General features: G+C 41.3%; 1 protein-coding gene and 1 long non-coding RNA gene across 2 annotated transcripts in view; both read left to right on the top strand.

The window, feature by feature from the left end:
• The window catches only part of LOC124271531, a 97,161-nt gene extending 79,699 nt beyond the window's left edge, over positions 1–17,462 (top strand). The window contains 21 exon segments of the mRNA XM_046706673.1: positions 55–201; positions 655–819; positions 2,385–2,483; positions 2,858–2,952; positions 3,461–3,608; positions 4,025–4,126; positions 4,128–4,143; positions 5,490–5,582; positions 6,131–6,239; positions 6,810–7,038; positions 7,604–7,770; positions 9,061–9,163; positions 9,511–9,693; positions 9,887–10,060; positions 10,861–10,981; positions 12,240–12,382; positions 12,673–12,843; positions 13,415–13,518; positions 13,633–13,935; positions 14,901–15,142; positions 16,828–17,462. Coding sequence (XP_046562629.1) covers positions 55–201; positions 655–819; positions 2,385–2,483; positions 2,858–2,952; positions 3,461–3,608; positions 4,025–4,126; positions 4,128–4,143; positions 5,490–5,582; positions 6,131–6,239; positions 6,810–7,038; positions 7,604–7,770; positions 9,061–9,163; positions 9,511–9,693; positions 9,887–10,060; positions 10,861–10,981; positions 12,240–12,382; positions 12,673–12,843; positions 13,415–13,518; positions 13,633–13,935; positions 14,901–15,142; positions 16,828–17,069 — 3,156 coding nt within the window. The 3' untranslated portion in view covers positions 17,070–17,462.
• Positions 17,463–21,318: 3,856 nt separating this feature from the next.
• Positions 21,319–23,355, top strand: LOC124271517. Its single transcript, XR_006897063.1, has 2 exons — positions 21,319–21,478; positions 21,653–23,355. It is a non-coding gene; the product is annotated as an uncharacterized LOC124271517 (long non-coding RNA).
• Positions 23,356–24,996: the final 1,641 nt, after the last annotated feature.

Here is a 24,996-nt window from a genome sequence, read left to right as displayed (position 1 = left end):
AGATTATTATGTTGACTGTCTGCAGGAAGTTGATGAAATGTTGTCCTCATTCAGGTGTCCCAGGCTGTTCAGTTCCTGCATGAGCTAGGATCCCTCCAGTACTTCACCAACGATTACCTCAAGTCCTACGTAGTGGTCAACCCTCAGTGGATCGTTGATGTTATGGCCTGTGTCGTGTCTGTCAAGGACTCCCATATCAAGGTATTGTCACAGTAGCCATCAAAGGGGAAGTTAGAGATGACTGTATGTCTCTGTATTGTTTTGATCAGATAAGATGATCACAAGTCTATCTAATTCCTGGCTGCACTGCTTCAGATTGGCAGAAGATTCATGAAAAGAATGCATGGTTAGAAAACCCTGTTACATGATCACAAGCACATGCCAGCTTAATGCTTCACACACTTAAATGTCCACATCAGAAAATTGTTTCAGCAGTTCTGGGTTTTTTCCATCTTTTGAGTTAGAAATGCTTATCTTTTTGCAATGTGTCAAGGATTGTCTCAAGGAAAGTCAAATTCTGATGATCTTGTTTGAAGTCCACTTGAATTCATCTGTGCAAGATGACTTCTGAGTTTAACTCAGATTTACTACTGGTAATTGGACTGTCTGAACACCAGACTGGAGACAGTCGTAACACTGGTTTCTCTTCTTCAGGATGGTCGCTTGAGACATGATGAGATTCAGAATGTATGGCGAGATTACCCAGAAGCCCTCCACAGTTGGATGTTGCGACTGACAGAGGAGTTTGACCTGACGTTCCAGCTGGCATCAGAAGAGGTCAACCTCGTGCCCTGCTTGTTGCCAGAGAGGGAGCCTGAGGTACAATACCCATTGTTCTTCATTGTCATGCATACCTTAATAAGATGCTTGTTGTTCTACATTGTCATTCATACTGTAGTACAATAGTCATGGTTCTTCATTGTCTTTCCTACCTTAATAAGATGTTCATTGTTCATCATTGTCATGCTGGGTGGTCAGGCTTGCTGACTTGGTTGACACATGTCATCGGTTCCCAATTGCGCAGATCGATGCTCATGCTGTTGATCACTGGATTGTCTGGTCCAGACTCGATTATTTACAGACCGCTGCCATATAGCTGGAATATTGCTGAGTGTGGAGTAAAACTAAACTCACTCACTCACTCACTCATTGTCATTCCTACCTTAGTACAATCCTCAGTCTTCTTCATTGTCATTCAAACCTTGATAAGATGCTCATTGTTTACAACTTCTGAAATCGTCTCAAAGAGATACAATACTCTTGTTCTTCATTGTCATTCCTACCTTAGTATGATACTCATCATGTTAACAAATGCTGAAAAAATGACCTCTCACCTTTCTTTCAACTAATTAATTTTAAATGTTAGAAACGAGTTCGGTCTATCCGTGCGTGCGTCCGTGCTTCCATCACACTTTGTCTTCCATCACACTTGATTGCTTTACCAAACTTGGTACACATGTCAACCATGATGCCTAGATTAGCCTTTTGGGGATTAGACCTAGATGTGAATTTTATTTTTTTCGGTTCCATGGAAACATGACTTAGGCTGTGACTATGAGGATGTCATCTTGTCCAGAGCAGATCTCCCAAATTATACATGCTAGGTTCATCAAACTTTTTACACATATCAAGCATGATCCATAGATGTGCCTTTTGGGGGTTAGACCCAGATATGAATTTCATTTCTTGCTGTTTTCATGGAAACATGACTTAGGCTGGGGCTATGAGGATGTCATCTTGTCCGGAGCAGATCTTCCAAACTATACATGCTAGGTTCATCAAACTTGGTACACATATCAAGCATGATCCATCCCTAGATGTTCATTTTTGTGGGTTAGACCCAGATATGAATTATATTTTTTGCTGTTTCCATGGAAACATGACTTAGGCTGTGACTATGAGGATGTCATCTTGTTGCATTTCCATGGCAACAAGTTAGGCTTTAACTGAATTTGGTGGTAGTGCTCCTTTCTGGAGCATATCTTAAATACCTTTCAATACTCTCCTTCCACTTTGCTGTATACACTCCAAAACATTGACATAATCATAACTAGTAGATATATTCATAAAGAGTATTTTGCCGTTGCAGGGGATATTGATCACTTTGTCTTCTTGTTCTACTTTGTTATCAAACACAATACAGTGAACTTGTATTTTTTGGCATATAGTAATGTTTCATATATATCTTTTCTTATGTTAACAAAGTGGGATAAGATTCAGTCTGGATTAGCGTTTGTTTCTGGAGCAGAGTTGTTTTCTTCCAAAATATATCTCACAGTTCCTGTCAAAGGGACTTCATATAGTGTTGCACTCAACTGTCGTCTGCTAGTGACTCTTGTTCAGTTATATGATGCTGATTGAGTTCCTTTGTTTTGGGCTGACAGTTCAGCTGGCCAGAGGTACAGAAGAATGGAACCAGTCGTGAAACCAAGATGGTATACAAGTTTGACTACCTGCCTGCCGGACTCTTCAACAGGGGACAGGTCTGGAGAATGTCATTCATCCATTGAGATGTCACTATGTCTATAACATCTACTTTCTGTCAACTTACAACCCAAAAACGTCTCTTACTGTATTAAGCTGACTTGTTGACTTTATCATACTGACATGATCACTCACTCTTGTTCGCCATGAGGATGCCTGGTAAAACAGCTCCCTACCAACCCATTGGGATACCTGGTAAAACATCTTCTTAGCAACCCATGGGGATACCAGGTTAAACAGCTCCCTTGCCTGTCTACTTGATCAATTACACATGACCCACTAGTATGGTATTTTGTTAACAATATCAATCGCTGCATTGTCTGGAGTGTGATGTGAAACCACATGAAACCATGTGAAACCTCTTGTTTCCCAGGTGCGGCTACACCAGTTCAGTGACAGTGCCATGATATGGAAGAGAGGTTCATTCCTCCGGAAGAACAAGCATATATGTCTTATACAGCAGACCAGGTATGAATGGATACAAGCATATATGGTACACATGCATTATACCAGATACCTGCCTGCCATATTTAATTAGGTCATGTGATGCGAGCGGAAAGGTGAAACAATAATATAACTGAGATGAAAATAACCCTAACCCTAAACCCTAAACCCTAACCCCTAACCCCTAACCTAACCTTACCCTAACCCTAACTCTAACCCTGCTAGGTATCCGGTATAATGCATTCTTCCCGCATATATTTCTCATACAGCAGACCAGCTAGGGAGGTAGGGGGTGTCATCAATTTTGTACACATGTACTGGCATTGATTTTTTACATGACATGCAGGGGGTTGGGGGGTCCACTTACTTTGAACATAAATTTTAGGGGAGGAGGGTGTCATTCACTTTATACATGCTTCTCCATAAAAATAATTATCACTTCCCCTAGCCATAAATAATGAATGGTCCCTTAATCAATTTTTGTCAAATTGATCTCTGACACATGTTGTTATTAATTTCTTATGTGTTGTAGGGAGTCTGAGCTGATAGTACGAGCCCAGGGTCCACGTCCCGAGAACATCGTGTTCCTTGTCCATGAGGTGTTTGAAACTCTCATAATGGAGTCCTTCAAGGGCGTAACCTACGACTACCTGTTGCCCTGCCCGGACTGTCTGAAGCTGGTGAGGAGAGTGTTATGTTGTGTCAGATGGGGGCCACATGCATATACTGGTGATAAATCCTATGTATTCACTGCTCATGTACTGTGTTGTGTGCTGCTGGCAGGACATAACCTACATCTAACTGTCCACATGAAAAGTTTAGAGGGGAGGAAATGATACACCCACCAGCTTACATGTGTGCAAGTTAGGAGTGAATAACTGTGACCCTTTTTATACTTCATGGTTTTTCCAAAGTTTGCTCTTCTCTGAGACACTTTTATGCTACATTTAATTATACATCATGATTCGGAGATTGAGGCATGACAAGTTGTCCGACAATCAACAATATTTACAAACTTATGTCTCATGTCCATGCAATATGTGTGTTTTATGCTCTGGTCTACCATGTGGTAAAGCACACTGTTACCTCTGTACAGGTGCTGAAAGATCCCCACATGTTTGCGGCATCCACCATCAGACGAGCCACAGAACTGCGGGCACCATTCCTGCAGTGCCTCAAGTACTTCCACACCATCTCTCCTTGTGGAACTTCAAGGTAGGTCCAGATCTGCTGTCTGTCTCACCTCAGTACTTCCACACCATCTCCCTTGTGGAACTTCAAGGTAGGTCCAGATCTGCTGTCTGTCTCACCTCAGTACTTCCACACCATCTCCCTTGTGGAACTTCAAGGTAGGTCCAGATCTGCTATCTGTCTCACCTCAGTACTTCCACACCACCTCCCTTTGTGGAACTTCAAGGTAGGTCCAGATCTGCTGCTGTCTCACCTCAGTACTTGCACACCACCTCCCTTGTGGAACTTCAAGGTAGGTCCAGATCTGCTCTGTCTCACCTCACTTGCACACCATCTCCCTTGTGGAACTTCAAGGTAGGTCCAGATCTGCTGTCTGTCTCACCTCAGTACTTCCACACCATCTCCCTTGTGGAACTTCAAGGTAGGTCCAGATCTGCTATCTGTCTCACCTCAGTACTTCCACACCATCTCCCTTGTGGAACTTCAAGGTAGGTCCAGATCTGCTATCTGTCTCACCTCAGTACTTCCACACCACCTCCCTTGTGGAACTTCAAGGTAGGTCCAGATCTGCTATCTGTCTCACCTCAGTACTTCCACACCACCTCCCTTGTGGAACTTCAAGGTAGGTCCAGATCTGCTATCTGTCTCACCTCAGTACTTCCACACCACCTCCCTTGTGGAACTTCAAGGTGGAGGTCCAGATCTGCTGTCTGTCTCACCTCAGTACTTCCACACCATCTCCCTTGTGGAACTTCAAGGTAGGTCCAGATCTGCTGTCTGTCTCACCTCAGTACTTCCACACCATCTCCTTGTGGAACTTCAAGGTAGGTCCAGATCTGCTGTCTGTCTCACCTCAGTACTTCCACACCATCTCCTCTTGTGGAACTTCAAGGTAGGTCCAGATCTGCTATCTGTCTCACCTCAGTACTTCCACACCACCTCCCTTGTGGAACTTCAAGGTAGGTCCAGATCTGCTGTCTGTCTCACCTCAGTACTTCAACACCATCTCCCTTGTGGAACTTCAAGGTAGGTCCAGATCTGCTATCTGTCTCACCTCAGTACTTCCACACCATCTCCCTTGTGGAACTTCAAGGTAGGTCCAGATGTGCTGTCTGTCTCACCTCAGTACTTCAACACCATCTCCCTTGTGGAACTTCAAGGTAGGTCCAGATCTGCTGTCTGTCTCACCTCAGTTCTTCCACACCATCTCCCTTAAACATACTGCTCTACAGCAGGAGAATTTAAGCTACCTTTACCTATGTTCACTTCAAGTTTGGCTTGTCATCTCTGAGTGTGTGATGGGAAATGTAGATCAGTTGCAACGGGTAATATGTGCAACTCCATGACTGTTCCTGGTGTTTGTGTTGCAGGGATGATGCCACCAGACTCCCATGCCACCTATGACATCCACCTGGTGCAGGCTGTGCAGGGCCTGAAGGAGCTGTCCAAGGACTTGGTGGCAGGTCGGTGTGGGACCCTCTGTGGAGTTGTCCTTAGATATTTGTCATCTGACCTCATAACTGGATCAATTGTATGTGTCTATGATATTTTTCATTTCATGACATTTTTCTTTGTAAATCTGTCAGTACTGGTTGTGCCACAGTCCTGTTGAGATTCTGGATAACAATTTATCCCCAGTAACCTGGAGTGAAGAGGCATCTTATAGGGTGTTCACGTGGGTGATGTGGTTTCATAGCATGTCAGTGTCATGATCATGTCATTGATCATAATATCAATCACTGGTTTGGGGGGCGATGGGGTAGCCTAGTGGTTAAAAGCATTCGCTTGTCATGCCGAAGACCCAGGTTCGATTCCCCACATGGGAACAATGTGTGAAGCCCATTTCTGGTGTCCCCCGCCATCATATTGCTTGAATATTGCTAAAAGCGGCGTAAAACCATATTCACTCACTCAATCAATCACTGGTTTGACCGGACTGATGGTGGGTGAAGTTTTAAACACACAAGCAGGTGACCTCAGAGAAATCCTGACATGTCTCCTCTCTTCACAGATATCTTTGTGTCGTACTGTGAGAAGAATGCACCTGAGGACAGATCCAACAGGATCATCATCCACCCCTCGACTGTGTGCAGCGACCTGGAGAAGGCAGATTATAAATGGTAAGTTATGCCTGAAGCCTTGTGAAAGGATAGTGTTTCTGTTCAAAGTTTAGTCAAATTTCTACAAAACTAACCAGTCTTACACTTTCATGTTTGTATGTTGACTACTATTTACCAAATCTTTAGCCAGAGTCTTTATTTGTAGATGTATGTGTAGAATAAAGTTTATAAAAGCTTTGTAATATTCATCAAAATTATTTTTAATCTAACAACATTCAAAGGAAAAGATGTTAATCTGCAATTTTCTGCCATGAAATGTAGTTCTGTCAATGAAGGGAACATTTTGCAGTTCTCCTTGTCATGACAGACTGATAGAGACATTAACGCCTTGAACAGCAGCAGATACAACCTGCTCCATGTTCACCACCAATGCTCATGCCACAGAGTCATCCTAGTGCTCAACCTGACCTAAGTCCTTGCTAAAATATGGAAGTTCTGATCATCTTAGCACTAAAATTGCCTACTCCAAGCTATCTCATCACTCTAACTGTTATGAGCCATAATTGGGAGGTACAGTAGTTGTAGAGCTGAACATTCAGTGCTTCCTTGTGGACCTTCTTTTGTCCCCAGCTGGTACCAGGAAGAGTCCCACAAGAACACCACAGATGAGATGGCCAAGGCCCTGATGGACGCAGGGGTCATCCTTGTCTTCATATCCAACGAGTATGTGAATGACGAGAACTGCTGTAACCTGTTCAAGTATGCCCGTCTGACGCTACGGAAACCCATCATCTTGGTCGTGGTGGGATCTGGCATGGAGTGGAAGTCCAGTAGACTTGGCATTCTGCTGGCTGATGAGGTGAGAGAAGCTGGAACTTGTACTGGTACTTTCATTGCTAGACAGGCTTCCTGTCTCGGTGTATGCTTATCTTCCCCTACCCCTTCCATTACAAGTCTGTAGGTGTACACGGGAGTGCTGAGATGATGCTTATCTTCCCTTCCCCTTTCCCTTACAAGTCTGTAGGTGTATGCAGGAGTGCCGAGATGATGCTTATCTTCCCTACCCCTGTCCCGATGTATGCTCATCTTCCCCTCCCCTTTCCCTTACAAGTCTGTAGGTGTATGCAGGAGTGCCGAGATGATGCTTATATTCCCTGACCCCTGTCCCGATGTATGCTCATCTTCCCTCCCCTTTCCCTTACAAGTCTGTAGGTGTATGCAGGAGTGCTGGGATGATGCTTATCTTCCCTGACCCCTGTCTGTAGGTGTATGTAGTTGTGCTGGTGATGCTAATCTTCTCTGATTATATTACCTGCAGGTGTATGTGGTTGTGCTGGTGATGCTAATCTTCTCTGATTATATTACCTGCAGGTGTATGTGGTTGTGCTGGTGATGCTAATCTACTCTGATTATATTACCTGCAGGTGTATGTGACCATGCAGCATCCAGACAGATACAAACACAAGTTTGATGAGTTGATGAAGGTGTTGAAGGTCAGGGTCAAGAAGGAGACAGAGAATCAGGACTTCCCGCCATGTTTCATCAGCTACTGCTGGCAGAACTCCGCTGAGGCCGTTGCAAGGGGCACAAGGTGAGGAGTCTTTGCTCTCAGAATTGTTGTCTTACAGCCTGAAAATGTGTCATGATTGCCACCAAAATAGTTCATGATTGCCATTGACCTCAGTATTATCCTTTAAGGCTGTTGTGAAGGCATTCATTCTCTGACATTTCATTGCCGTAACTGTTTAACACCTTACAAATCTTCGCTCTACCATAGTACCATGTAGGTTTACAGCTTCAAAGAGGCATATAAACCAAACTCCGTTCTTTTATCTAGACTTTGAATCTGGGGCTGGGTTTCCGTTTATAAAACTCTGATGATGTTGCTCTATTGTTCAGTTGGGTTCTTCCTGTACAGAGTGAACCTCTGCAGTCAGTTTTGCAGGCATTCTCCAGGAAATCCAAGGGATTTCTTAAGGAATGCTCTGGGCTTTCTTGAAGAATGCCCAGGTCTTTCCTGAGGAATAGCCATTGAGTTTGAATTATTTTACTTGTACAATGTTTGAGGCTTGATACGACTTTGTCTTGCTATTACTGAAAATGATCATAAAATATCACAAAAATGAAAACTTCCGATATATTGTATCAGTGCCTGGTTTCGAACCTGCAACCCTTCGCTAACTAGCTTGGTGGTTATATCCACTAGACTACGAAGGATCATGGGTAGCGCGTGCAAGGCAAGGTATTGGCTGCCAGTCGCATCCTAGTTGAACAGTATAAACAACTGAAGCCTTGTTTTTGTTTTTAACGAAATGCATTAATGTAAATTGTACATTTCATCGGTATTTTAAGTAGGATCAAAACCTCTTCCTTGGTTTTGTTTGAAAAAGTAAGCCCTTGGCTTACTATTGGCCCTTCCTAATTTTCCTTGAAATTGGCTTACTTTTTCAAATAAAACCTCTGAGTTGGTTTTGAACCTTCACGCAACACCTGTGTGCTCTATCACAACTGTTGGGGAAGGGATGGCTACTTGGCACAAGTGGGTGGTCGGTGTCTTCCGAAGCACTGCAGTATTTCACAGTTTAAACCCTCCAGGCATTCCCGAAAACATTGGTCATGTTTATAATGACCAACTTTGCCCTGATTTCGTTTCTAGGTTTGTTTGCATTGTAATCAAGTTCATGTGTTTCACCAAACTGCTAGATGTTTGAGACCTGCAACACGAGGACTTTCCCCCACATCACTGGAATACTGTTCAAGCAAACTCACTCACTCACACCACAGGGATCTTTTGTCTTGTTGTCTGAAAGGGAATTACATAATTATTTGAATACTGAATAGCCTTTCCAACAATGTGAATGTCACTTTGTTCTTTGTTCAGATCTACAGAAGGTGCTGTAGGATATGGTGATCCACGAGCTATAAAGAAATACCTTGACGACCATGGAGTCCAGTGCTGGCTGGATGTTGAGCGAGTTGGCCTGGTTAGTGGCTGTCAGCAGCAGCAGCATCAGCATGTCCTCAAGAAATATATCTAATTATCTCATCACTACATTCAAATTGCTGATAAGTTTAACTGATTGATATCCTGTGTGGCTAAAAGCAAGGATGCTTTAACAAATAAACTCAACCCCAAACAATAAAAGGAAGTTCATTTCACAAGCCAATCTGGACATCCTCCAACACGTTTTTGGTACCTTACTTTAAGGGATATTTTGTAGATGTTTTGAAACACTGGCAGAAAGTATAATCTGTTGTAGCTGGCCCCCTACCTGAGAATATTATGTGGTTGCCCCCTAAGGATTTATAGCCTCTATATATGGTATTTCAGCACGGCCTGTTTGAGGATATTGCTGAGGGTCTCCTAAATGCTCGGGCTGTGATTGTATGTGTCTCAGACCAGTATGCTGAATCAGCCAACTGTGCCATGGAGTTCCGCTACGCAGCCAACACTCTCAAGCTGCCTGTTGTCCTCGCTGTGGTGGGAACAGGAAACAGCTGGAGAGCCTCAGAGGTCAGTTACCATGGATACCTCTTGTTAGAAGTAATGGATGTGGTATGTAATAAGAAACACAATGGAGACATATTGTAGTCAACAGTGAGAGGTAAGCATGATGGCTGTAGTATGTCAGATCTTGAGATGAGAGACAGGAAAATGGAAGATCCTCTATGTCATGGTTTATATTATATACCCTTTTGTGTTCTAGATTGGTGTGCTGTCCCTGAAATACCCTATAGTCAGCTTCCAAGAGAACAACCAGAATGCCTTTGATAAACTCCTCAGTATTGTGAAGGAAACTCTGGCTACATCCACCATCACTCTCACTCCCAAACAGAAATTGGACAAAACCAATGAGCAGCAGAAGGACCTGTCTTACCAGGTGTGTGACCATTGTCACAGAGCTGTAAACAACATACTGAATAACTCCTTAGTAGTGTTGGGAATTGGTTCAAAATCTCATAATTGATGATTGGTTCATTACCACCGATCAATCATCGAAAATAATTGGTTAGCGTCATTTATGAAATTTGTGAATGCACAAAAAAATAAGGAAAAAACATGTAGTTATTTTTGGGGTGTTTTGGGCAAAATTTCACATCTTTAAAGGATGACTAGTATGTTAGGAACATAAATTTCTTGGTGTCTTTAAGATGAATTCAATCACGACTTGGAACAAGCTTGTAGTGCTTATGAAATGTAATAGATAAAACCAACCTTGTGAAAAATATTGTTGATGAAAACAAGTGTTCCAGAATTGTTTGTGTTCGATTATGAGAAATCATGATCGATTGCTTGGTCGTTTAGTCACTGTGACCAATCTTCGATTATTTCAATTAATCGGACCACCACTACTCCTTAGTACATTGTTTGGTGTTTAGATTGAATGGGTCTTGACCACATTGTGTGCCTTCTGTCAACCAGACCCGTGAAGATCTGGGTTAGAATATTGATCTTCAGTAACCCATGCTTGTCGTAAGAGGTGACTAACGGGATCGGGTGGTCAGGCTCGCTGACTTGGTTGACACATGTCATCGGTTCCCAGTTGCGCAGATCGATGCTCATGCTGTTGATCACTGGATTGTCTAATCCAGACTTGATTATTTACATTTCCATATAGCTTGAATATTGCTGAGTGTGGCGTAAACTAAACTCACTCACTCACTCACTTCTATCAACCAGGAGCTATGTGAGCTGGCACAGAGGAAGTTCCTGCGGCAGATCGTGCAGTATGCGGAGGAGCAGGACATCACAGCACCGTATCCCAGACTCTTCCTCATCGACTTTGTGAAGGAGGAACCAGGTACGTAAAGTATCAATCCAGTTCCTGTTCTAGTACTGCCAGGGTGTCAGACCCATTGCTCATAATATCACGGGCACCTTTGTAAAATGTTAAACCAACTGGTCCAGGATGAAATGTTTGATGTGACTGGCTAGAACCTTTAACTTTAACATGCAGACTGCTGGTATCACTTGACAGCAGTGATTGCTCAGTACCAGAACAAGGCTTGCATAGTGCACTCTTGGAAGGATCATGGTGTTGATCACGTGATCGCGTTCGGCGAAATCGACTTAGTTTTTGTCGGCGGACTTAGCTAAGTTTCAGACTTAGCCCGTTTGTGAATACCAACTTAAGGTTTTGACTTGGCTAAGTCAGTTTTAAGAAATGTAAGTTTTTTCTTAAGTCAAAACTTAGTTGTTTTACGGCCCCAGGGCCCCATACTTTAACATAGACTTACGACAGTCGTAGTGCTACGATAGCTTTCTGAAACGGGGACCTGGTCTTTGTTTAGAGATAGGATCATAACAATGGTACAAGAAGAGAATTTCACTGTGACATATTCAGGTCACTGTAACTAAGGTTATTTTCACTCAAGGGGGCGGTGGGGTAGCCAAATGGTTAAAGCATTCGCTCGTTATGCCGAAGATTCTCCCCCAATGATATAAGAACACGGGTCGGAAAGAAGTAGCCTTTAAAGTTGATTCAAGGGTGGAGAAAGTTTGGCCTTGGACAAGCATTCCACAGAGAAGATTAAGCCTGGGGGTGTGAGGGGGAGGGGGTGGTGGGGGTGTTTGGCCTGTTACACAGGGTTTGATTCCCCACATGGGTGCAATATCTGAAGCCCATTTCTGGTGTCCCCCGCCGTGATATTGCTAAAAGCGGCATAAAACTAAACTCCCCTGACACTGTTAGTGGAGGTATGTTACTCCAGATCACTCTTACTTGAGGTCTCTGTTACTGTTCTAGACTTAGGTCATCAACTTATTAAGACTACCTTAAGATTTATAGCTCAATATATATCTGATGAGAGGGCATGGGCACAGTTATTGCTTTGCAGAGTTGTGTCCCTTGGGCTTATGGAGTCATAGGTCAATCAGATTTTAGTTGATTTGTCAGCACTGAATGGCTGAAGGGGTAAGAATCTAAGGCTTTATAAACAGTATTGACCTGTTCAAGACTGTTGCATTCTGGGACATCATCTTGATCCCTGGATTGTAAAGTAGGTGGTGTTACCTGTACACACTATGTAGAGCCTGTGTATATGTTGTGTGTGCTGCAGCAGCTGGTGAGGACACCCCCCAGAAGGAGACGTCCGAGAAGGAGACACCCCGGACACAGGAGACACAGGCCTCAGCACATCACGGCAGCAAAGACTTTCTCAAACACCCCCTCTGTATCCACTTACTCTGTGAACATGATGAGGTGGGTTTCTTCTTAAGTCTTGGGTAGAACATGTCTGTGGGTTGTTATGACATTTATACCCTCATCTCATCATAATTACATAACAATTGTTCATGCTGTTAATATAGCTTGAAACAATGACATTGTGTTACTGAATTTATGTCATGATAGCTCAAATCAATATTCAGTTGCTTATCGTATTCTTCTTAGAATTGACCTGTTTTTCAAATAACACAGTTTTATTACATGTTCGTGTTTTTGTTGTATTGCTGACTCATCACAATATAGCCTGTTGTATCCCCTACCTACAGGGATGGCACAGTTGCGGGGAGCCTCTACCCCTGGTGTTCAGCAACACCAGCCTGGAGAAGTGTGTGCCGTACATTGCCAGAATCACTGCCATTGCTCAGTACAGCAAGAAACTGGTCCTCAATTGCCTGGCTACAGAGGCAGGACGCGAGTTTATCAAATGGGTGGAGGAGGTCAGTACTAGCTCAATACTTACAGGAATGTACTATCACATGTTTTATAATGTCCTTAATATAGAAGTTTGTATGAAAGGTACAACAAAATAGATGTCATATGGTTTCAAATCACCAACCATGTGACACAGGGTAGCTGATACCTTACACCTCAGTATCTTGTATAGGTGTAGGGGGCGGTGGGGTAGCCTAGTGGCTAAAGCGTTGGCTCGTCACGCCGAAGACCAGGGTTCGAATCCCCACATGGGTACATTGTGTGAAGCTCATTTCTGGTGTCCCCCACCGTGATATTGCTGGAATATTGCTAAAAGCGGCGTAAAACCAAACTCAGTCAGTCAGTCAGTGTATAGGTGTACATCATGAAAGTTTTATTTATACAGCTATTGATTTATGTTGTGTGTTTCCTATAAAGGAAGCACCTTATAACATTTCTCTATATGTGCCCAGTTAAAGGGTGATAAAATAACACAAGATACGCTGGTTAACTGTAGGATCCTCAGGGTCAGGGGTAATACTGAGATGGTTATACTCATGCTCTAAGTGTTTGTTACAAGATATCTATGTTCTTCAGAGCCCCCTGGTGGTGGACTCCTCTGACTTCTGCCAGATCTATCAGGACATCAGACAGGAGGCTATACTGGCAGACCCAGACAGAGCCATGGGCAAACTGGCAAGGTAAGTTCAAGGAAAACATTGGACATCAGACAGGAGGATAGTATATACTGGTGGACCCAGACAGAGCCATGGGCAAACTGGCAAGGTAAGTTCAAGGAAAACATTGGACATCAGACAGGAGGCTAGTATATACTGGCAGACCCAGACAGAGCCATGGGCAGACTGGCAAGGTAAGTTCAAGGAAAACATTGGAACTAAGAGAGGAGGCTATACTGGCAAACCCAGACAGAGCCATGGTCAAACTGGCAAGGTAAGTTCAAGGAAAACATTGGACGTCAGACAGGAGGCTAGTATATACTGGAGGACCCAGTCAGAGCCATATGGGCAGACTGGCAAGGTAAGTTCAAGGAAAACATTGAACATCAGACAGGAGGCTATACTGGCAGACCCAGACAGAGCCATGGGCAAACTGGCAAGGTAAGTTCAAGGAAAACATTGGACATCAGACAGGAGGCTAGTATATACTGGCAGACCCAGACAGAGCCATGAGCAAACTGGCAAGGTAAGTTCAAGGAAAACATTGAACATCAGACAGGAGGCTAGTATATACTGGCAGACCCAGACAGAGCCATGGGCAGACTGGCAAGGTAAGTTCAAGGAAAACATTGGACATCAGACAGGAGGCTAGTATATACTGGTGGACCCAGACAGAGCCATGGGCAGACTGGCAAGGTAAGTTCAAGGAAAACATTGGACATCAGACAGGAGGCTATACTGGCAGACCCAGACAGAGCCATGGGCAGATTCAAGGTAAGTTCAAGGAAAACATTGGACATCAGACAGGAGGCTAGTATATACTGGCGGACCCAGACAGAGCCATGGGCAAACTGGCAAGGTAAGTTCAAGGAAAACATTGGACATCAGACAGGAGGCTAGTATATACTGGTGGACCCAGACAGAGCCAGGGTCAAACTGGCAAGGTAAGTTCAAGGAAAATGTTTGAAGCCTGTTTCAGGTGTCCGTTGTCATGATATTGCATGAATACTGCCAAACGTTGCATAAAACCATACACATCCACTCACTCACAATGCTGACTGGCAAAAATAATCAACATAACATTTTTGGCAGATTATAATGTTTTATGGCATGCTTATTAAAAAGAATGGAAATGTTGATAAGCATACAGATATAGGTTATACCTACCAGCCAGGTAAAACGTTTGTTGCACACCACAGTGCTGGTGGCTTCAGGACAAACATCCAAATATGTTTTGGAATCAGAAGTGTGTGATTTCTGCACATTCATGTGGATTTTGAAAAACTTTCACCAAATATTTGTTTTTTTTCTCAGAAATTGTCAAATATATCTAGAAAAGATATTGCAGTCAGTGAGTGTGGTCAATTTACCTGTGCTTTAAAGGGTTCAGTGTTTGCTTCCTGCAGGTGTCATCTACCCAATGGAAAGACAGTTTGGCTGTGTGAAGAACATCGGAACAAGATGCGAGTGACGGTGCTGAGTGATGAGGCGGCAGTGACCTCCCATGGGTCAGGTGACCTTGGACGGGTCGACTACATGCTGGAGGCTATGAAGGGGCTGGACATGCGGAAGGTGCCTGCTGGGATACGCAGCCTTGCGGTGGATCAGAAGGCAAGAAGGACCACACACACCGGAGGAGGAAGCCATGGTAAAGTAGTTCACCCTGTACAATACAGACCATTTATTTCTTTGCCATGGCCTTAAATATTTGCTTGTGTATTTTTTTCAGTCAGTGTTTCAAGATATTCAAATTTCTGATGGGTGGTTCTAACAACCTGACTTTTAATGACTAATAATGGCTGTGAAAAGTTCCAAATGTATTCCCAATCAAGACACTTTTGACAATGTTTTCTTTATTGTCATTGAATCCAGTTGCTATTACGTTTACCCAGATATGCAATATTTTCTTGGTTCATGTCTGGCACCAAAATGATAAATGTCTGACACCTGCATAAGAGCAGGATTTCTTCTCACATCAAGCGTCAAGCTGACAGGCTTTGATAAACCTTAAATTCTCACTCAATTGTACTGCTAAACAATCACTCAATTGTGCGAGTTGTCCACTAAGCAACAAATCCTTTATTGTCCCCCACCGCAACGTGGAACGGGGGACTATGTATTTCAGCGGCATCCGTCCGTACTTTCGTCCCGATTCTTGTTAACGCTATATCTCATGAACTGTTGTACCCAATGTCTTCAAATTTGGTGACAGCCTACATTGGGGAATTACGCAGACGCCAGTTGATTTGGGTGACCTTGACCTTATTTTCAAGGTCGCCATGACACTTTGACCACTTTTCAAACTCTTGTTAACGCAATATCTCATGAACTGATGTACCCAATGTCTTCAAAATTGGAGGATTACGCAGACACCAGTCGATTTGGGTGACCTTGACATCCTCTTCAAATTGGGGATTATGCAGACACCAGTCGATTTGGGTGACCTTGACCTTATCTTCAAGGTCACCGTGACACTTTGACCACTTTTCAAACTCTTGTTAACGTGATATCTCATGGACTGTTGTACTCAATGTCTTCAAATTTGATGACAGCCTACATTGGGGGATTACGCAGACACAAGTTTATTGGGGTGACCTTGACCTTATCTTCAAGGTCACCACAGCACTTTGCACACTTTTAACTCTTGCTAGCGTGGTATCTCATGGACTGTTGTACCCAATGTCTTCACATTTGGTGACAGCCTACATTGGGGGATTACGCAGACACCAGTTTATTGGGGTGACCTTGACTTTGTCTTCAAGGTCACCACGACACTTTGACCGCTTTTCAAACTTATTTGAACGAGATATCTCATAAAATATTATCAATTATTAATTAAAATCAATTATGTTGACGGCCTACATTGGGTGATTATGCAGATGCCAGTCATTTCAGGCATCTTGAATGTGACAAAAAAATTAAGAGTAGTAAATATAGATATTCCATTCTGTAGCGACGGGGGACATTGCCATATCAGGGGCAAACACTTGTTGTTGGTTAGTTTGGTTTGTGTTTACATGTCCGTCCGTACTTTCGTTCCGATTCTTGTTAACGCAATATCTCATGAACTGTTGTACCCAACCAAACACTTGTTGTTGGTTAGTTTGGTTTGTGTTTACATGAACAATTTGGTTTTGACCTGATAACATGGTGCCACACTGTCTTAATTGTATTAATGGAGTACATAAGGCTAATCGACAGCTCAGTCTGACCACACCGCTGACCCAGACCCTTAGTATGAGCTTTATGTACCCCTAGCCCACATAGATCATTACTAGCTTTATCGTCATCATACTAGTGTTTTTGACATTCACTGTGTTTTTTCCACTTCAGTGCGCGAGGCTTCTGGTAGCCAGGACGAGGTGGATGGTGCTGGGGAAGACCTGGAGAAGCCAGAGGAAAGGCCATCAAGTGATGCCTCAAACACATCCCAGGCATCGAGTCAACAGTCGGCTGTTAGCCAGTTGTCACAGTCAAATGCATCTCCAGCACTCAGGTCTCTCAAACCACGAGGGACAGCTCGACGTCCTCGTATTGGAAACAAGACAAAGAGTAGAGCCTGCTCTGTCATGTGACAAGGGTCATGAAGAAGTAGGTCTCCCAAGGCAACACTAGGCAATCATGTGACCTTGTCTTCAATATGATGATATTGTGTTACCTTTTCTGAAACAACTTCTGTAATTTTGTCCACTACATTCATCAATAAGCTGTTTATATTAGATCTTCAACTGGTCTTAATTTGTTTAGCTGAGCATGTGGAGGATGAAACTGGATGTGTACCTAAGGTTATGAGTTCAGGTTTCCTCAGTTCTGAATGATTGTAAAAAGATCTGTCTTTCATGAGATTAATCATTGAGAAAAACTTAAGTGCTATTGCATTTATCTACTTGCTGAAACAAACTAACCTATGACGTTGTGTAACTTGAGCTAAATTTTCTATTGGTTCTTGAACTTTGTTTTAAATTTAGGCCAGACCAATTTTATTTCTTGTTTTACAGATTTTTGTCCTCAGAAAACCAAAAGGCAGGAGGAAAAAAAATAAAAATAAGAATCACTAGTCAAAATAATTTTCCTTTTAAATAATAAAAGTATTTTATTTTTGGCAATTTATGAGGTTTACAAGGGTAAGAAAACAATCAAAAAAATTGGATTTTATTTTTTGAGCGAGGAAAATTAAATTTTTAAACTTATCCTATGACACGATTTGCACTTCTTTCTCTTGCTTCGATGCTGAGTGAATGAGAACTTTTCCTGTAGGCCTCTCTTGTCCATACGCCCGTGTTCCTGATCCGAGGAAGAAAATAAGAAGAAGAATGATCACTCTGAGGTAGTCACGTGGGTAGACAGAGGAACGTGCTGCACGCTTAGCCAGGGACTAGGGACCTGTCCTATAAAGAGAGCAGCCTGGGGAACACTGGCGTATGGACAAGAGAGGCCTACAGGAAAAGTTCTCATTCATTCCACTCAGTGTGGAAGCAAAGAGAGAGAAGTGCAAATCGTGAGATAGGATAAGTATATAAATATACAATTTATATTAAATTTTCCAATTTTAATTTTATTTCTTATTCTTGAAAAAATACGACCGGCTGTTCTGTAAAACAAGAAATAAATGTTTCTCGTCTGAGTAAGCTTGCCAACATCTGTGATGGTAGAAGTTGTGGTTCAGGTGTTGTGTCAGCTCAAGCTAAGCACAATGGTTTGGAAAACCTTCAAAACGTTATAGATGTATCTTTTCACTTTTCTGATGTAAAATCTTTATATGATGCATGTTTATATAATATTTATTATTGTGTCATAATTAACCTGATATACTCCACATATCCTTTGAGATGTTGCTGCTAGGGACTTACATCATAGTACTTTACAGGCCATTGTGATGTCATTGGTTACAATGACATCAGAAAATGGAGTGACATCAATAATGTCTGTACTTTTTACTGTTAGGACATTGGCCATTACTGGTTACAAACTAAAACCAACAGAATTATTTTGGATCATGGCCAGGTGTCTATAAGTTTTAAATGTATCAACATTTGTAAAAATTAGTTTACTCATGTTCATGTATTTGATGTCATAAGACAATTTAGACATGAATTTAGATGTCATTTTCTACAGTTTACACATCATCTCATATTTATGTGATAATATTATATACACAATGTATATCACAATTATGTTTAGTGGGATACATTGTTGAGACATTACCATGGTCTGCTTGTCATGTCATGTACATGATAATATTCTACATATCTTTATACTGTGTTGAGATGCTCATTTACATGTTTATCCTTTACCTGGGATGCCATATTTAATAATTTATAGATCTGTACATTAAAACACTGAATCTTTTCTTCATATATTATGTTTAGGCCTTGTGATATGATTAGATTTTAGGCCATTATGAATCAATTATTCGATTTCCGTCCGTCACCTCTTTAAAACACCCCACCAATTTCCTATTATCCTTCCAAAATAAAAACACTACTTATGTGTGTGTCCCTGTGGGTAGCCACCTAGTGGGAGTAAGGCATCCAAGGTCGTGGGTTCGATCCACCGCAAAGACCGGTACTTGTTCGATTCCCACACATGGGCACAATGTGGCTCGAGTCAGCCCATTTCTGAGTGTCCCTTCACTGGGGCATGGTATATTGCTGGAATATTGCTTAAGTCTGGGATAAACTAAGCCGCACTCACTCACTCACTTATATGTGTTCTCCCTGTGTTATAGGTCTCATTTGATTAAATAAACTGAGTATGTGGTTAACAGCCATGTGAATCACATCACTCAACTGTACACATCTTGGGGGAGGTGGGGTAGCCTAGTGGTTAAAGTGTTCACTCGCCATGCAGAAGACCCGTGTTCGATTCCCCACATGGATACAATGTGTGAACTGCATTTGTGGTGACTCCTGCTGTGATGTAGAACTCACCCACTCACTCACTGTACACTTCTTCTGAAAGTATTGCCCATGAAAGGATTCGATTACCCAGGTTTATAAACATATATAAATATTGATTTACACATGTTTATAAACATATAAGATATTGATTTAACCAAGTTTATAAACATATATAGATATTGATTTACTCAAGCTTATATATATACCCACTCCAGTATACACATGGGGGCCAGTTGTTGAAACATCTGACTCAGGGCCACGGCCAATAGGGGGGTGCCTGGAGTTGTTCCTCTGTACCCTCAGTATGAGGCAGTGGCATCTTTGTCCTGTTCGGTAGCTGACCTTCATCACAAACAATTTCCTCTGACAACATCATACATTCATTGAACTCCTTACATGCCAACAAGAACTCTGCGTTCATCCTCATCTAATCTGCTCTGTGTACCAAAGTGGAACCTCAAATCATTTGGCTACAAGTCTTACCAGAACATGGCATCGGTCAGTTGGAATTCTCTCCCTGATGACCTTAAGCTGTCTCCAACCCTTGAAAACTTTAAGCGTCACCTCAAAACGTTTCTCTACAAAAAGTTCTATGGACTTCAATAATGCCTTATTGATTGTTAGTGCTATGAGCATACCTGGTGTGGAGTTTGGCGCTATATAAATAGACACATTATTATTATTATCATTATTCTTATTCATAATAAGGGACCGTTCATAATTTATGGCAAGGGGGGTGATGATGATTTTTATGCAGAAGCATGTACAATGTGAATGCCCCCCACCTAAATATTTACGTACAAAGTAAGTGACCTACGCTTTCATATCATGTGCAAAATCAATGCCCAACCCCCCCCCCACCATAATCTTTAAATATATTTAAATATTATCATGTACAAAATTGTTGACCCCCCTAGTACTTGTGTACAAAATTGCTGACCCCCCTTAAAATCATCTCTCTCTCTCTCTCACACACACACACACACACCAGCCATAAATTATGAACAGTCCCTAATGATGTGTCTTCCTTACCAAGCTGATATTAAGTTGTTAATACTGTGATACTTACATCTGAGAAAAGTATGTCGATGTGTAATCCATATGTTTGGCCTCACATCACCAAGTGTATTTTAGACTCATAAAACACTATGAAATATCAGTCTTTATACATTAAATAATAGAACATTGAATATTCAGGTGGTTCATGTTCATATTGACATGAATATCTTTAAACGGAAGTTGTCAGTGTCAGTAAACTAACATTAGGTTATCAATGTTGAGGAATGAGCAAACTCACGATGTTTAAAAGGACAAAGAAAAACCTGTCCACGTCAGACTCTCATCTTTTGATTGTCTCATGATTACAAAAGTTGTTTTGTCAATTATACTTGTTCCGTCCATGTTGAAGACCTCGGGGATTGCTGTATATTTATCAGGCTCTTCATTCCAGCAGCTAGCATTCCTGTGATATTCAGTATATTGTTACTCTTACAAAGTCTACAGCATGAAGTGATGAGTTCTGGCGATGGATGTCTTTGATCAAAGTATTAAATGTTAATTACATGCATAGTAGGGGGGTAAGTCTAGGTACGACCTGCCTCTGAACGGTATGAATATGTTCATATTTACACAACATTCTGTTAAAACACAATGCCATACAGAATGTGGCAAAATGTAACATGTTATATTTGGGATTACACTTTCTCAGTATAGTACTAGAATCTGTACCTCACTGTTGTTGTTTAATGCTGCACTCAACAATATTCAAACTATGTGGCAGCTGTATGCAAATAATCAAGTCTGGACCACACAATCCAGAGATCAACAGCATGAGCATTGATTGGGATACGATGACATGTTCAACCCAGTCAGCGAGCCTGACCACCCGATCCCAATAGTCGCCTCTTATGACAAGAAGGGTTGCTAAAGACCAAACCTAAGCGGTTCCTGTACTTCACTGAGAAAGTAATCCCAAATATAGCATACGCTACACTCTTCTGTGAGATAACAGAAATGTTATGCAAGTTGTTCATATATTTCTACTTCGTTTGGTTGTTACATTATATGTGATTTCATATCATGGTGTGGGCGATTGGGGTAGTCTAGTGGTTAAAGCGTTGGCTCGTCACACGCCGAAGACCCGGGTTCGAATCCCCACATGGGTACAATGAGTGAATCCCATTTCTGGTGTCCCCCACCGTGATATTGCTGGAATATTGCTAAAAGCGGCGTAAAACCAAACTCAGTCAGTCAGTCAGTCATATCATGGTGTGTGTATTGTTTTTAAGTGCACTGTAGTCTAGACTCAACATGATTCTCAGCAGAGTGATGTCATGTACTGTTCTCATGCAGTGATACTATGTGAAACACTTTAATGTTTATGTCACTATCGCTCAAGGTCGACCTTACCAGGTCACAGAGACTGTTCAGACTGTTGATGCCAGAAATTTGTTTGCTTATAAGCAGCATTCAGTACTCTCCATGACACATCCTAGAATATACGTCATGTGTTTATTCCTGAACGTTCTTTTACATCGTGTTTATCAAAAGCATGCATTGTTTTAGTTTCCTTTTCCGTATTGAGGTGTATGTTTCTTCTTGATGTCGGATTGTTTAAGCGACTGACCTAGAGTTTATTCTAAGATGTACAGTAGGTTACTAAAGGCAAGCATTCGCTCGTCACACCAAAGACCCGGGTTCGATTCCCCACATGGGTACAATGTGTGAAGCCCATTTCTGGTGTCCCCCACCGTGATATTGCTAAAAGCGGCATAGAACCCAACTAACTCACTCACTACTAAAGGCAGGCTTTTGTAATCTTTATTAATGTTTCAGTAGCATTGAAACTTGGTATACACACTGGTGTTGAAAGTGCCTTCGAATATTCCAGTCTTTTCCATGAAGCAAGTGAAAATGAAGGCTGGGTTCATAAGCTGCTTATGATGAATCATGAGCATTTGTATATACATGAGACAAGAGTTATGCCCCTTGCTAGACAGGCATACATTGGATATTTTTACACGGCAACATGTCGACATACCGTCGAATGAAACAAGGGATCATTTCCTTACCTTAAATTGTAAGGTTTTCAATATGGCATGTAAAACTTTACATAAAAGACGATTGCTTAACTCTTTTGCTGTGCATGATAGTTTTAAGTTTAAGATGTTTCATTTGAACAAAACAATCTGACTTCATTCAAATGTAAGTAGGGTTCACTTCCAAAACATCTCATTATTTTATACAATACATTGTTTATCAGGAAACTGTTCAACTAGTGCCTTTTGCTGTTCAGTAATTCTGAATTTTCCGTTTGTGATTCTCTAGCAGGAATTACAACAGCAGGTAGGGTTTGTGTCCAGTGACAACTTCTGAACTTTCTGTATTTCAGCAAAATATACACCTGTTATTTTATACATTTTAAGATACATGAAGATAAAATGTGAGTTGTGTCTTGTTTCATGTGTATAGCTCTGGAATCTTTCAGTACTGCCTTCAAACAAGGAGGATTTGAAATATCAAGCTATTGTGCCTTTCTATATACATACATCAACCTGGTGAGGTGCCTTGTGACACAGTTACTGTCAAAGTAATTATGTATAACTCAATTTACTTTCAATGTCCATTAGTAGAATACATTATAGTAAACAATGAAGGTACATTCCATATTTCTATTCACTGTGACAAAAATTGTTTCAACGTCATGATTATAGAACGGCTAGTATTGAAAACAAAGTGTCTTTCTCACATTTGCCCTACTTTCACTGTCCAGGGTCAAGACAACCTCCACACAGGCACCAGCATGTGACCAAGTTGTCTCCCTTTCTGACACCTGCCTGTTGTTCATTTAAATAACACTAAGTTTTTCACTTTAGATCCAGGTAGGCCAAGTTGTAGGGCAAGTCTTGTAAAATGTCATGTTTGTATACATTCACGTGAAATAAAAGTCATTATTTAGGAATCACAGAGTTGTGTAGTTACTTAAAGAGTCACAGATCATACACTAAATATTCACTCAAATTCATGTCCTTTCACAAGCATAATGACTCTACAATGTGTTCCATTTTCAATTCAAGACTGTAGGGAGAAAAGTCCTCCGTAGAAAAGTCTTGGAAAAAGAGTACTCCGGGAAAAAAGTCCTATTGCAACAAAAACCTATTTATTCATCAACTTTGAGGTAAAATATTTTAGAAGAACATTGATAACTCACACATATCAGTTATTAAATAGATAAATTGATCTTTGATCTTTAATACAATGGTTTTTTCCTAGGCAAAGTTAGGGCTTTTTTATTCGAGGACTGTTTTTCTGCACACCATGAAGCCCACCCGTCCCTGTCAGAATATTTCCAGAGAGCTTTCAGAGGTGAGAAAAGTCGGGATTCAAGAATTGTATCTCATGGTCAGAAGCACATTTTGGTTCTGTGTGCTGTGGTTTTTGAAGAGAGAAGGAATTTGCATCCTGTAATCCTATATATTTTCACAGGGTGAAATTTTCACGGAAAGTTCACAAAAGACCTGTTAGCGCAGTTGTTTTTTCGAGATTTTAAACACCTGAGTGATGGTATCCATCACAAAGTTTTCACAACCGATAGACATGCAATGTTGTTATCTGAAAGAATAAACAAATTGCATGCTGTTTCCTACTAGAGTATTTGTCATGACTTGACCATGAATATTTCGTTTGGTATGATTATTGACGCACGATCTTTTTGCGAAAATTAATCCCACGTGAAAATAACGATTACAGTATTATATATTATAATTAAGATAATTTCAACAGTACAGTATTAGAAATGAAAACTTTTCTTTCACTTTAATCAGAGCTCAAACCTTTAAGGCTAGAGCGCCTCTGTAATTATTATGATTTGTATTATATATTCCACTGAATTTTGTACCAGAGACAACTCGACAGTCAGTGGTCACAATCTCTCCATAGAAATGAACAGCATCCGTGTCAGTGTGAAGAGGATGCTATAAGAAACAACCCAAGGCCATAAATCAAATCTTTCAAGTTTAACAGTAAATATCTCCAAACCTGAAGGTCCAATGACTATGGCAGTGGAAACAGATGCCCATCAATTGTGCCCATTCCACTAAATTGCTGTTTGGCAGTCATATAGATTTATACAATAAACAACCCGTTAGTTTCCATGCCAGCACAGGTAATTAGAACAGTGGATCTGTAACACAGTGATTGGTTTCATGAATGTGTTTATTCAACACTGAAATTCAACAAGTGCTTACAAATATATTTATATGCTAATTAACATAACATGATGAAGGAACATTGAATTTTTAAAAAGAATCAACAGTAATTGATATAAAAGATATACTTTAGTTTTCACTGGAATATACATAAAATCATAGTTCTGTACTCCTTAATTAGGTACATTATGGACAAAAAAAGACACACAATGACACTAATCTTGAATCACATTCAGATCACATTGCTCACCAATTCTACATTCTCCTGCTATGGTCCTATATCTGACTACATCAGTAAAAGTCCATTAGAGCTACGTCTAAATTCTTATGTATGTAAGGTGCCATCTTCACTTGAGAGCTATTGTTGCCTCAGTTATTATGTTTACGTCCATGCT

Source organism: Haliotis rubra, unplaced genomic scaffold (genome assembly GCF_003918875.1).
Source record: "Haliotis rubra isolate DU_JTF1 unplaced genomic scaffold, ASM391887v1 Scf161, whole genome shotgun sequence".
Taxonomy (NCBI): Eukaryota; Metazoa; Mollusca; class Gastropoda; order Lepetellida; family Haliotidae; genus Haliotis; species Haliotis rubra.
This window is presented reverse-complemented; position numbering and strand designations above follow the sequence as displayed.